This window comes from Xenopus tropicalis, chromosome 8 (assembly GCF_000004195.4).
Source record: "Xenopus tropicalis strain Nigerian chromosome 8, UCB_Xtro_10.0, whole genome shotgun sequence".
Classification (NCBI taxonomy): domain Eukaryota; kingdom Metazoa; phylum Chordata; class Amphibia; order Anura; family Pipidae; genus Xenopus; species Xenopus tropicalis.
Genome location: NC_030684.2, coordinates 103,469,259 through 103,481,609, shown reverse-complemented (window position 1 = coordinate 103,481,609; position 12,351 = coordinate 103,469,259). Strand labels below are relative to the sequence as shown.

Sequence of the window (12,351 nt, the reverse complement as noted above, 5' to 3'; positions counted from 1 at the left end):
CTCGGATGGTGGGTTTTGTTCCTGCATCTACATCATACAATTGTATTTCAATAAGAGAAAAAAGCCTTTCAGACACCATCAAATACTATCTTGTCAAATGCAGGCAGCATGCAGTGTTTCTTTCTGACAGGGGTGTTGTGTTGAATGGAAAACATAGTTTTACACATCAGTCCCACTATATTTTGGCCATTCAACTGCATCTTTCTTGTAGGAATCATTCTGTCAATCTGACACCATCCAACAAAATCTCCTGTGTTGTTAAGTCCTAAAACTCATTATACAACATATGAATATTGTGGTTGAATTGTTAAATCTCTACATATACCTTTTTAAGCAAATGGTTGTTTCAGTAGGTCCCCTTTATTCTGATTTCAGGATGAAGAAAGTGAGGTTGAGATTCCGGAGCCATTGCTGGAAGTTAACGGTTGTGCAGAAATCTTTCCATCAAAGTGTAATGGAATCCCATTTCCACCAAGTGCTCCCGCACCTGCACCTCCAGTGACTAGTGATATCTTGGAAGGGATCATTAGCAGAAAGGAGACTTTGGAGAACACAGTCATCAGCTGGTAATGTGTCCTAATATATCCCATAAGTGTCAATTATTCCAGTTAACTGTTATTTAACTATAAACTCCTATTCGACAGCCCTTACACCACCAAATGTTTACCAGATGCATCTCTGTTTTCCTGAATTCCCAGATTTTCCATACTGACCAATGAATATTTTGTGTAATACATCTCTATATTGTTTACATCTCTATATTTTGTGTAATACATCGGATGCGTGGTGAAATGTTTTTTTTTTTTTTTAAAAAAACAACTCAGAAAAGTCCAGTTGTTTTAGACTTAATTCTACTAGATACTGTATATCATGACCTGGATGAATGAGAATCTTCATAGACATACATCTCTAATATAATCATTTGCCGATGTTTTGAAAAAACGTTGATATCTCTGCACCAGCTAATGAACTACTGTTCTGCCTTAGTTCATAGTCATATATTACCTTCTATAGAAATTAAAAAGTAGTCTTTTTCCCTACTATTATATGAGTCAAGGATTCTGTCTTTCTGGATTGATAGTTTTCAGTACAGGTGTGAGAACTGTTATCCAGAATGCTTGGAACCTGGGGTTTTCCAGATAAAGGTTTTTTCCATAATTTGGATCTTCAAACCTTAAGTCTTCTAAAAAATGTAAACATTAAATAAACCCAAAATGATTGCTTTGCCTCCAAAAAGGATTAATTAAATCTTAGTTGGAATCAAGTACAAGGTACTATTTTATTATTACAGAGAAAAAGGAAATCATTTTTAAAAATGCGAATTATTAGATTAAAACAGGGTCTATGGGAGACAGTCTTTACATAAATTATGATAGGCTTTCTGTATATCTGCGAATATTCTAAAGAGGAAGAGTTTCTGAAGCAGACATCATTTATTATGGCAAAACACTCCAAACACACCAGTGGGACAATGCCTTAGAGCAGTGCTGTCCAACTTCTGTGGTACCGAGGGCCGGAATTTTTCCGGCCTCCGTGGTGGAGAGCCGATAATGGAAGCTAGTTTTGACCACTCCCCTTTTTAAAACCACACCCACTTGAAACCACACCCATGTTATTGCATGACCATAGCCATATTAATGGTGGTAGTACAGCAAAAACCTGCCATACTCTGCCTGCCCTACCCTGCCGGTGTGTGCCATACTCTGCCTTCCCTATCCTGCCTGTGTGTGCCATACTCTGCCTTCCCTACCCTGCCTGTGTGTGCCATACTCTGCCTTCCCTACCCTTCCTGTGTGTGCCATACTCTGCCTTCCCTACCCTGCCTGTGTGTGCTATACTCTGCCTTCCCTACCCTGCCTGTGTGTGCCATACTCTGCCTTCCCTACCCTGCCTGTGTGTGCCATACTCTGCCTGCCCTACCCTGCCTGTGTGTGCCATACTCTGCCTTCCCTACCCTGCCTGTGTGTGCCATACCCTGCCTGTCCGATGCTGCCTGTGTGTATGGCACACACAGGCAGCATAGGGCAGGCAGAGTATGGCACACACAGGCAGCCTACAGTGACACAATGCTGGCACTGCTCCTATAGTCTGCACAATAACTATATATTAAAAAACTTTTAATTGCAGTACCACCACAGTATTTGTTCTTTTTATAGTGTGTAGGGTTTATTTGTGGGTGTGAACAGGTGAACAATATGGGTGATTACAGCCTGAGGTGTGAACACTGCAGGGGGTGAACAATGCAGGGATTAAAAGGTGTGAACAACACAGGGGATTATATTTGTAAACAATAACGGGGGTTTACAGCCTGAATCTGAGGTGTTAATCATGCAGGGGGCCAGTACTGATACCATTTAAATCTTACACAAAGGTACGTTATCAAAGCAGCCAGACAGGTGGGGGGCCACACAGAGGGGGGTTGCGGGCCGCCAGTTGGACAGCACTGCCTTAGAGCAAGTCCCGGAAATGACAATGTCTGTTAGACACAGCTTTATCCATATTAAATATTTGACTCGTGTCTACCTGAAACCCCTACAGGCTTGAAAAATGGTTCCCTCAAATCCCAGATCTTTGCCCCAAATGTTATCTAGCAATGGACTCATTTTTCCACATTTTTTGGGAATGTCCTGCTATCTAGCAGCTGTGGCTGATGTGTTGTGTTGTGGAATTGAAATGTTTTCATTCTCTAATATTCAATCTCCCAGATTGTGTCTGTTTGGTGTTACCTACAACTGCTATTTTATGTAAAAAAAACCATTCTGTTGCAATGGCTGTTCGGCCAAGTTTGATGCCTTCTGGGGCTAGTGGTTAAATGCACAATTCTTATAAAATGCTTGGCTCACAGCAGGCTCACTTTTCTTATCTGTTCTTTCTGTCTCTTTTTTTCTATCATTGTTACTGTAAACTGAAATTCAAATAAAAACATTAAACAAGAGGCAAAGTTTTATAGCAATAATAACTGATTTCACCGACTTTTCATCTAGGGGATCTAAGGTATCTGTGCCCCCCGTGACCATGTATATCCTACAAACTGAGCTTTTGACTTGGAGTTAAATCTTAGTTGGAACTTTTTCTGTTATATTTTATTGTAACAACTTTTTTTCTGCTATGTCTGTGGGACACAGGAACCATGGGGTGTGGCATCCACCACTAGGAGGCAGGACACTGTAGAGAAGAACTCCTCCCTCTGGTGCTAAACCCCTCTGCATGTATGCCTAAGGCTAATTTTTTTCAGTGTCCTCAATGAGACCGGATCCCCAGGCATCCTCACTGGCACCAGGGGTTAACCCAGAGTTCCTCTTTTATGGTCTCCACCTACATGAGAATTGTGGTGCTGGGGCTACCAAGTATCTCTGAGCAAGCCACACAGACATATTCTAATCTTCATTAAGGATTTTGGGGGCTGTCCAGCACACCTATTTCTTTGTAGCATACTGCTAAAGTGCTTCCTGGCTGCACAATGGCAGAAGCCCAGGTGGTGAAGAGGCGGGGCATCTGCCTCCCATGCTTTGACTGCATCTTGTGTCCTCTTACGTCATTCTCCTTGAGACGGTGCACACTTCCTACTTGTGCTGTGTTGCACAAACCACTCAGCACCAGGGTACGTGGCCAATACAGATGGCACATGCAACCTCACCCACTCACCCTAAGAACAGGGACAGCCATCAATGAAGCGGGCACTATCCAGACATGTTTCACGCCTGTCACCTCCACTCTCCATCCTGATAGTCTCACTTCATTGGGAGCATGCAAATCCAAAGTAAAATACTTAGCTTGTGTCAAGTACCACAAATGCCTGCTCACAGGCTGCTAAAACCCATTGTGCTCCTCTTGCATTAGCCAACACCCAGAGGCACCCTCTCAAGCACTGAAACCCTCTGTTCCCTCTGCATCTGAGCCTCAGGCGTCAGACACATGAAGCATAGACCCATCTCCTGGGCTATCGACTGTTCAATTCACAAAATTGTCTCCCCTGGATACCATTTAGAATTTGAAACCATTCCTTCCCCCTCATTTTTCATGTCCTGAGTTCCTCAGGATTGCTCCAAACTCTGTCAGTATGGAAAACCAAGAAAGGGTCCCTGCTTGGGACCTTAACTTGGTCCTTTGGGGCACTACAGGATGCTCCATTCAAGCCTTTTCCCACCAGTCCACTCCATGGCTATCCTGTAAAACAATATTGCTCTTCGACATTGCATCTGCAAGGCAGGTTTCTAAACTCAGCGCTCTATCCTGTCAACACCCGTTCCTGGTTTTCCATATTGACAGAGTGGTTCTTTGCACTGTTCCTTCTTTTCTACCTAAGGTTGTGACTAAGTTTTATTTTAACCAGAAGATCATCCTTCCAACCTTTTGCCCTCACCCGCAAAATCCCAAGAAGGCTCTACATTCTCTTGACCCTGTCAGAGCTTTAAAGTTCTATCTTGACTAAATGAAGGACTTCCACACTTACAAATCGTTGTTTGTTCTGCTGACATTTCTCAAAGCATACATAGCCAGGGAAAAGCCTTCATCCCTTTATGTTCGTGCACACTCTACCAGGGCGGTCAGTACTTCCTGGGCTTTCTGGAATCATGCCTCTGCAGAGCAGTTATACAAGGCCGCCACCTGGTCATCTATCCGCTTATTCACCAAATTTTATAAAATCAAGGTGGAGCTCATTTCGGAAGGAAGGTATTGTAGGCTGCAGGGTTTTTAAGTATGGCCTCGCTTCCTCCCTCCATTACTGTAACCAGGGACAGCTTTATTATGTCCTCATGTGTCCCACAGGCATAGCAGAGAAAAAGGGATTTTGTATTACTTACTGTTAAATCCTTTTCTCTCTGAAGTCAGTGGGACACAGGGCCTTCCTCCCTGGAAGCGAACTTACGGCTTATTCAACACCCGTTATTGTACATAGTTTAGTTCCTCAGGGGTTGTTTTAGTTGCCTTTTCATTGTTATAGAAAACTGAGCTTTAGGCATACATGCAGAGGGTTATAGCACCAGAGAGAGGCATCCTTCTCTACAGTTTCCTGCCTCCTAGTGGTGGATGCTATACCCCATTGTTCCTATGTCCCACTGACTTCAGAGAGAAAAGGTTTCAATGGCAAGTAATTCAAAATCCCTTTTTAAGATGTTTTACATCTCCTTATAATTTCTCTTAGGGTGGAACAGGAGATCATAGCACGGATCATCAGTGAAATGCAGCCAGTGAGGCAAGAAGCTGTCCCCAGCCAGACAAGTACTGAAGAGAGTGGATCTATAGCTTCAGATATCGGTATCAGCATTGGAGGCCTAGACTTCCTGTTGATTGCAAATGTGTTTTTTTCACTTAGAGGAAAACTAAAGCTTACCTAAAGGAGTAAAGTAGAAATGTTGTACATTATGTTTTGAGGTTCTGTACCAGCCCCAGGCAACCCCAGCCCTTTAGCATAGAAAATATGGGCCTCCAAAGATACCCCAGTAACTCCCCATCTTCTTTTCTGCTGATTCACTTCACTTGCTCTGCACTGCTGTTACTTACTGGGCTTAGGGACTAACTCACAATATATTGTATGTGTAGAATATAAATGTCACAATATAACATTAATAATACAGATTTTAGTAGATGGCATCTCTGAAACCTATGTGCTATTACCATCAAAATTTTAAATTTAGCCCTGTAGAATCAGATTATATGACAGGCCAACCTCATTTCTGCTTGATTCTTTGAGATGACTCCTAAGCTTAGCTTCTCGCCCACTGCCCAAAGCCCACTGAGCATGTGAGTGTCACTGACACTTCTAACAAAACTCAAAAAATCTGGTGCACAGCTTTGAAGGCCTGGATTGTTACTGCCATAGATATGGTGAACCTGTAGGCTGGTGCAAGAAGTTCAGTATTTAAATTATGGCATTTCTAGCTGTATTTATTTTGTAGAGTTTAATTCTCCCTTATGCTTTATTTTTAGAGTTATAAGGAGGAATTACCAGCCTTTGGCTCTTTAGATGTTAGTTAACTATAATTCAGTTCCTCCAGTGCTGTACAAGTCTGCAATACAGTACCTTTCTCAATTTAGTGTACTTCAGCAATACCTGAAGGACCATAGTTGAAGGCTCCTGCTTTTAACCCCAGCCTTTCCAAATGCAGTAATTAATCTAACTGCATTCCACTCACATTGATTCTTGGAAAAATATTTTTTCTTTTTTAACATATTGTGCATGTAACTAATTATATTTCTTTTCCTTTTTAGTCGAAGCAGCTGGAGGGCAAGGATTCCAATTGTATGTGGATGCTGGAGTGCCAGTGGATTCTGATTTAATTCGCCAGTATGTTGATAAAGCACTGGCTGAGATTATTGCTACAATGTTGGGGGAGAAAGAAGCTCAAAATACACAAAAACCTCCATTAAGGGAATCTGATGTACAGGTAACTGAAGCAACATAATTTTTTCATACCCTTAAATGTAATGAAGCCAGATTTCATTTTCATATGATCTGCCCATACTACATTTACTGCCTCAGATATTTGGACCACTAAGTTGAACAACTCTGCCATGCAATGTACATGAGAAATAAATGCAGGCACATATCATGTTTATACTAATTACAGATCCCTTTAATGCTTAAAAAATAACACATTATTTTCTGTTACAGATCGCTATAGAAGTTCCTTTAGTTCCCACTCCTGAGTGTACCCCACCCGCGTCTCCTCTCCCTTCAGCGAGGGAACCTTCCATAGTAAAAACTCCAGATCTTTCCCCACAAACTTCTGTGGCTGAACCCATACCTGAAGATCAGGCAGAAGTGGCAGGTGAGTGACTTAGTTATGAATACTGTGCCTGAATGGTGTAATGTATATTGAAAGTTATTACTAAGGATGAGAACTGGTACTGCTGATATTTTTGACCAACTTGATTTAATTTTCCTTAAAAAATAAATATAATATAAAGTAACAGGTAGGCCAAGTAGAAACCTTTACACGTTTCTGTGTTAAAACACTATATTGTGCCTTTTTTGCAGCTCTGGAGATGCCAACAAGTCCTGTAGCCACTCCTGTTATCACCCCAGTGGCCTCTCCTCCCAGGGTGGCTACCCCAACACCTCCCATTTCAGAAGAACCTGAACCAGATAGCCCTGGTCTACCTGGTCCTTGGGGCACTATGGAGTTGCCTTTAGAAGAAGAAAACCCCCATTCTCTGGAGGAGGCTCTATATAAAGATGCAATGCAAGTAGTATATTGTAGCTCCCCCCATTCCCCCATATTAGAAACATTGCTTCTTCTAGTTTAAAGCTTCATATTTAATGACATATGTGCTTTTTACATGACAGTGTGATGACAGTAGCTAAAGATGAAAAGCCAGAGAGCCTGATCTTTGCAGCTTCACCAGAACCTGAGAAATCTTCAGTTTCCCTTCCACCTGAACCCAGAACACCCTCGCCTGCTCCCACCCCAAGCTCTGCCCCTTCAACAGAGGAGAGCACCCTGACTGTCACCACCACTGATTCAGAAACAACCGACAGGCCCATCTCGGAGGGAGAGGTGGTGTACAGTTATGATCAGATAGCTGCAGCACAAGGTACTTTTTATTTCTTACATATAATCACAGTGTCTGCTTAAAGATCATTTGTTCTGTATATTTGTTTTATGGCTTAAGGCTGATTTATCAAAATTCAAGTTTGCATTTTTTTCATTTGAGAAAAATGCAGTGATAAAACAAGAATGGGAATATACTCAAGAATATTCTTAAGAATCACAAATAGTCTGTATTTATTAAAGAAAAAAATCCTCAAAAATTTGCCAGAAAAAGCTCCGCAAGTAAAAGCTGGTGAAGTTCAGTAAAAGTCAATGAGAATTGTCTCTAACAACTTTATTTATTTATTGTGTTGGGTGGGCAATATCGGACTAATTCAGTTGTTTGGCCCTAGGCCCCAGTGATCAAATTCAAACGACGGACATAGACGCCATGTGATCGATACCGCATCAAGGAACTGATGCGGTCCTCGATCCAGTGGAAAAATCAAACCTGCCCGATCAAGATTTGGCCAATATCAGGCCAGATATCGGTCAGGGAGGCCCGTCAGTGGTGCCAATGCATGGGCAGATAAGCTGCCGACTCGGTCTAAAGGACCATTATTGGCAGCTGAAATCGGCCCCCTGTATGGCTGATATTTACTTGCATGAATGGCCAAAGCATATCTGGGCCCATACTTCCAAACAGTGATCCAAGCAATGGCATACAGGTCCGTTCAGTTTGTGTCCTTTGTGTGAGGCCTGCTTTTAATTCACTCTTGATGGCTGCCTTGATTCATGTGAAATGTTTAGCCCACACACCACATGGGAAAACAGTGTCACATGAATTTTACCTTATAGTACGTTCCCCCCCCCCAGAGTGTATATGCTATTTTTGTCTTTATTTTATGAAGTGAGCATTGTTTGTCTGTTATCTCTAGCTGTGGCTGAAAATGGAGTGATTAATCAAAATCTTACGGAGAGTCTATCCAGCACTCTAAGAGATGCACATGACATGGTAGGAAAGCAGCATCATGTTTTTTTTAGAGGGATAATAGTTCAACATAGACAATTTTATAACCACTGTTTAAATTGCATGTAAGTTAGACTCCATAAATAAATATTGTGAAGACTGATGTCCTTTCTAAGATAAATGCTGAAACATGCTGCAGAAACCAGTAACTTCCTTATCTGAAGCTCCACCCCATTTAGTATACTGAGAAATGTTCCCTCCAAGCTGTGCGCTTGTGCATGAGCACACACAAATTTGAGGCCAGCACACACACATCAATTGTAGTGTGTACAAAGTATCTAAGCACACCGTTTTTAAAAATGCACACACAAGTTTAAAATGTGCACACAAAAAATGTTTTTTGCACACATAGCCAAAAAGGAATTAGAGGGAACATTAATATTGAGCCTTCTCTCTTAAATAGTTAGTTGGTCAAAGTGCATAAGAGCATATACTTGCTGCCTCTTGCTCCAATGGAAATCAATCAGGCGGCTTCCTTTTTGAAGGAGAGGGAAGGCTCAGCCTATTTAAGGAGGTTGGGCTTCACATAAGAAAGGGAAGTGACTGGTTTCAGCATCATGTTTCAACTTAATGGAAGGAACAGGTATGTCATTTTGGGGGCTGTTTAGAGTTGTTGAGGGATTTTATCTATTATAGTGACTAATTCAATTTGGCCCTTTGTGCAGAATATCTCATACCCATAAGTACACTGTTTATAGAATGTTGAAAAGCAATATTTTCTATTTAGGATTCAACATAAAATGTGTGGAAGGCAATAGTATAAAATGCTAGTATAATGAAATATTGCAATAGAATATGATCATTTGGGAGTAGATCTCTTTTGTTATTTATTACTAGTTGACAGCCATTTTACAGTGACGTATTTGGAATAACGTAGAATTGTGGTTTAGTGAACTGCGGTAAAGTTAACAAATTATGTGGTGAGACGTCTGATTAAAATAAGAAACTATTTTGCTTTTTTGCTACAGGAATATGATCCCCCAAGTGAAGGGCAGGTGATTTATGGGTCCAGGCGGGGAGCACATCGTGATCCTGTTCTGTCACTCTTATCCAAATTTAATCAAGATCTGGTTGCGCCACTTGACATTTATTACCCCCCAGAGGTTGGTTGATCTTCTATATAGCTCTGAACTAAGCATCACAGATTTCTAAGTCAGTAGACTCAGTAGTGCATTTTATTCGTATATTTGACTTTTTATTTATTTTTTTTTTTTCTATAAATCTTCCTAGTTCTGTTCATTTAATCTCACAACAACCCTAATTGGGCTGTAATACATGAAACCTGGCTGCTTAAGCTATGAATCTTTGTTTTTATTTCAGCCAAGTTTATTTTCTTTGCTTTTTATGGCCTACTCTCTAGGGCTCTGACGAAGAAAACAGCATGGGGGAGATCAGTGAAGGTCAAAGGCCCCGTTTCACCAACGCAGCAGAGCAAGTCTTATTGGGGCACTCTGCCTTTATGGGTAGACCTGCTAATGCGGGTCAAATTGCTGGACATGAGCACAAGCATCTGTCATCTCCAGGACAGTATGATAAAATACCAGGTAATTGGCCACACAAGGGGATTTGCAATCCTCCGCCTCTAGTTGTCTAACAATAGACATTCCAAAATGTTCTTAACTGGTTAAGGCACTAGTGAATATTACATTTACATTACATTAACATTTATTTATAAAGCGCCAACATATTCCGCAGCGCTGTACAATAAATGGGTTACATACATTGGACATACAGAGTAACATATAAAGCAATCAATAACCGATACAAGAGGTGAAGAGGGCCCTGCCCAAAAGAGCTTACAATCTACAAGGAATATCCATTGGTAAGCAATCTGCCAGCTACAGGGCTCTTATTTACATTTGCTTGGCTTCATTTCTGAAAATAGCATGCAGTGTCTCACAAGCATGTATTTTGTAAAATATTTACTAATCAAGCTCCTTAGTTTCCTTTACTGGACCACCATGCATATACTTCTAAAGGGAAACTATGTCCCTGGAAATTGCAGGTCTCTAAAAATATATTGCATAAGACAGTCCATATGTAAATCACTGTTTCATGTAACTACAGCCTTATTATTAAAATATTGTTTTTGTAGTATGTGCCATTGGATAATCCTAAATATAAAAACTGGCATTTTAAGTACTAAATATGCCAGTTTGGTAACTTTTATAGGTCACAGTTTTCTCTTAAGGAACAGCAAACAGCTCAGTATATTCCAGCAGTGCCATCATTTTGCTTACAAAGGGTTAAAATGCTTAGAGCATAAATTATTGTATATCAAAAACACTGACTTCCTCTGCTTATTTGTATTCATGAGTGGGACCTAGTATTTCCTTCTTAGGTGGCAGGGTTTAGAGCACTCTCTCTTAGATTTCAAGACTTCTTTTTTTACTACACAATATGATGGATGATGCTCCAGAAACACTTCTCTAGATAGTCATTGCCTTTTTTCGTTTATTGCCTGTTAAAAGGAGAAGTGTCATACATTTTTAATTGCCTTAATGAAGTGTGTTTGATTTACAGCATGCAGTATGATGAGTGGCATAATCAGCGTAACCCTTGAATATTTTGTTATTTCAGAACTGAACCCCATGGACTCTTATAGTATCACTCGGGGCCCAATGAGCATTGGGGAGCTTGAGGTGCCACTGGCATCTGCTAATTATCCCAATGTTAGTACCACTGCAATAATGCCGACAGGATCCAGCAGCAGCTCTCAGGTATAGAATGGCTCCACTGCTTCTTTCCTTACTGCTCTACACACAACTTCACACATGTGTTTCACATTTGTGCCGGTCTCAAGTACAACAGAAATGTTTCGCTGCCTTTCTCACATTCTTACAGTCTTGTGCCTTCCCCTCTAACAAATATCTCCCTTGTGCAATCTGAAACCAAACACATTCTTTCTTATAATAGTGTTCTTTACAGTACAACTTGTTCCTTTTTAGTTAGGAAATGTATTACTTTTAGAAACAAATTCTACAACAGACAGAATGTCAAATCTTTGGATTTCCAATGGCATTGTTGCTTTAGCAATTCGGAGCTGTGCTGTTTTAAAATATTTTTCCAAGTACTCTCAGTCTTACTTGCCATACATATAACAATGCCAGTGGGCAATTTGGTCACATTCATTTGCCTATATCCACATTGGAAACGGGATACAAGTGCATTTTCTTCTGAGATTTTTAACCAAAAGACGGCTCAGCTGTACTTGGTGACTTAATGCCTCCTATCAGTATAAATGCTGCTTTCTTATTGGGAAGTCTTCTTTGTAAAAAATCTTAATAGAAAGATAAGTAAAAAAAAAACCATAACAATAGCAATGCAATTGTAGCCTTAAGCTGGCCACACACGTGGCGATTTTCGATCATTCCAACCCTCCACTGACGTTCAGGGCTGAATCATCGGATATGGAGGTAGAAACAATAGGATTTCTACCTCCTTCTGCCGATTCAGCCCTGAAGGCAGATTTCGCTCAGGCACCTTCTATGGCACCCGATCAAAATCTTCAAACCCACCTGATCAGCAAATCAGCCAATATCAGCAGCCTTCTGTGATATCGGTCGCCTTGCCGAGTTGCCATACGTGCACCTAATATTGCACGAAACGAGGTTTTGTACAATATTATCTGTGTGTGTATGGCCAGCTTCAAAGAGCAAAAGATTTTTGGCTGTTGGGGTCAGTGACCCCCATTTGAAAGCTGAAAAAAGGCAGAAAAAGAAGATAAATTATTTTCTATGAAGATTCTCATTCATCCAGGTCATGATATACAGTATCTAGTAGAATTAAGTCGAAATTAATATTCTATAATAAATAAAAAGCTCAAAGGTGAGCCATTTCTTTAAA

At 40.7% G+C, this 12,351-nt stretch overlaps 1 protein-coding gene across 1 annotated transcript in view; it reads left to right on the top strand.

Annotated features, from left to right (window-relative positions):
* The window catches only part of kiaa0586 (protein TALPID3), a 101,072-nt gene that overhangs the window by 26,698 nt on the left and 62,023 nt on the right, over positions 1–12,351 (top strand). The window contains exons 20-29 of the mRNA XM_002933744.5: positions 376–566; positions 5,147–5,259; positions 6,214–6,389; positions 6,617–6,773; positions 6,983–7,187; positions 7,292–7,539; positions 8,414–8,490; positions 9,474–9,608; positions 9,866–10,049; positions 11,086–11,225. Of these exons, the coding sequence (XP_002933790.3) occupies positions 376–566; positions 5,147–5,259; positions 6,214–6,389; positions 6,617–6,773; positions 6,983–7,187; positions 7,292–7,539; positions 8,414–8,490; positions 9,474–9,608; positions 9,866–10,049; positions 11,086–11,225 (1,626 nt within the window). The remainder of the gene's footprint in view (positions 1–375; positions 567–5,146; positions 5,260–6,213; positions 6,390–6,616; positions 6,774–6,982; positions 7,188–7,291; positions 7,540–8,413; positions 8,491–9,473; positions 9,609–9,865; positions 10,050–11,085; positions 11,226–12,351) is intronic.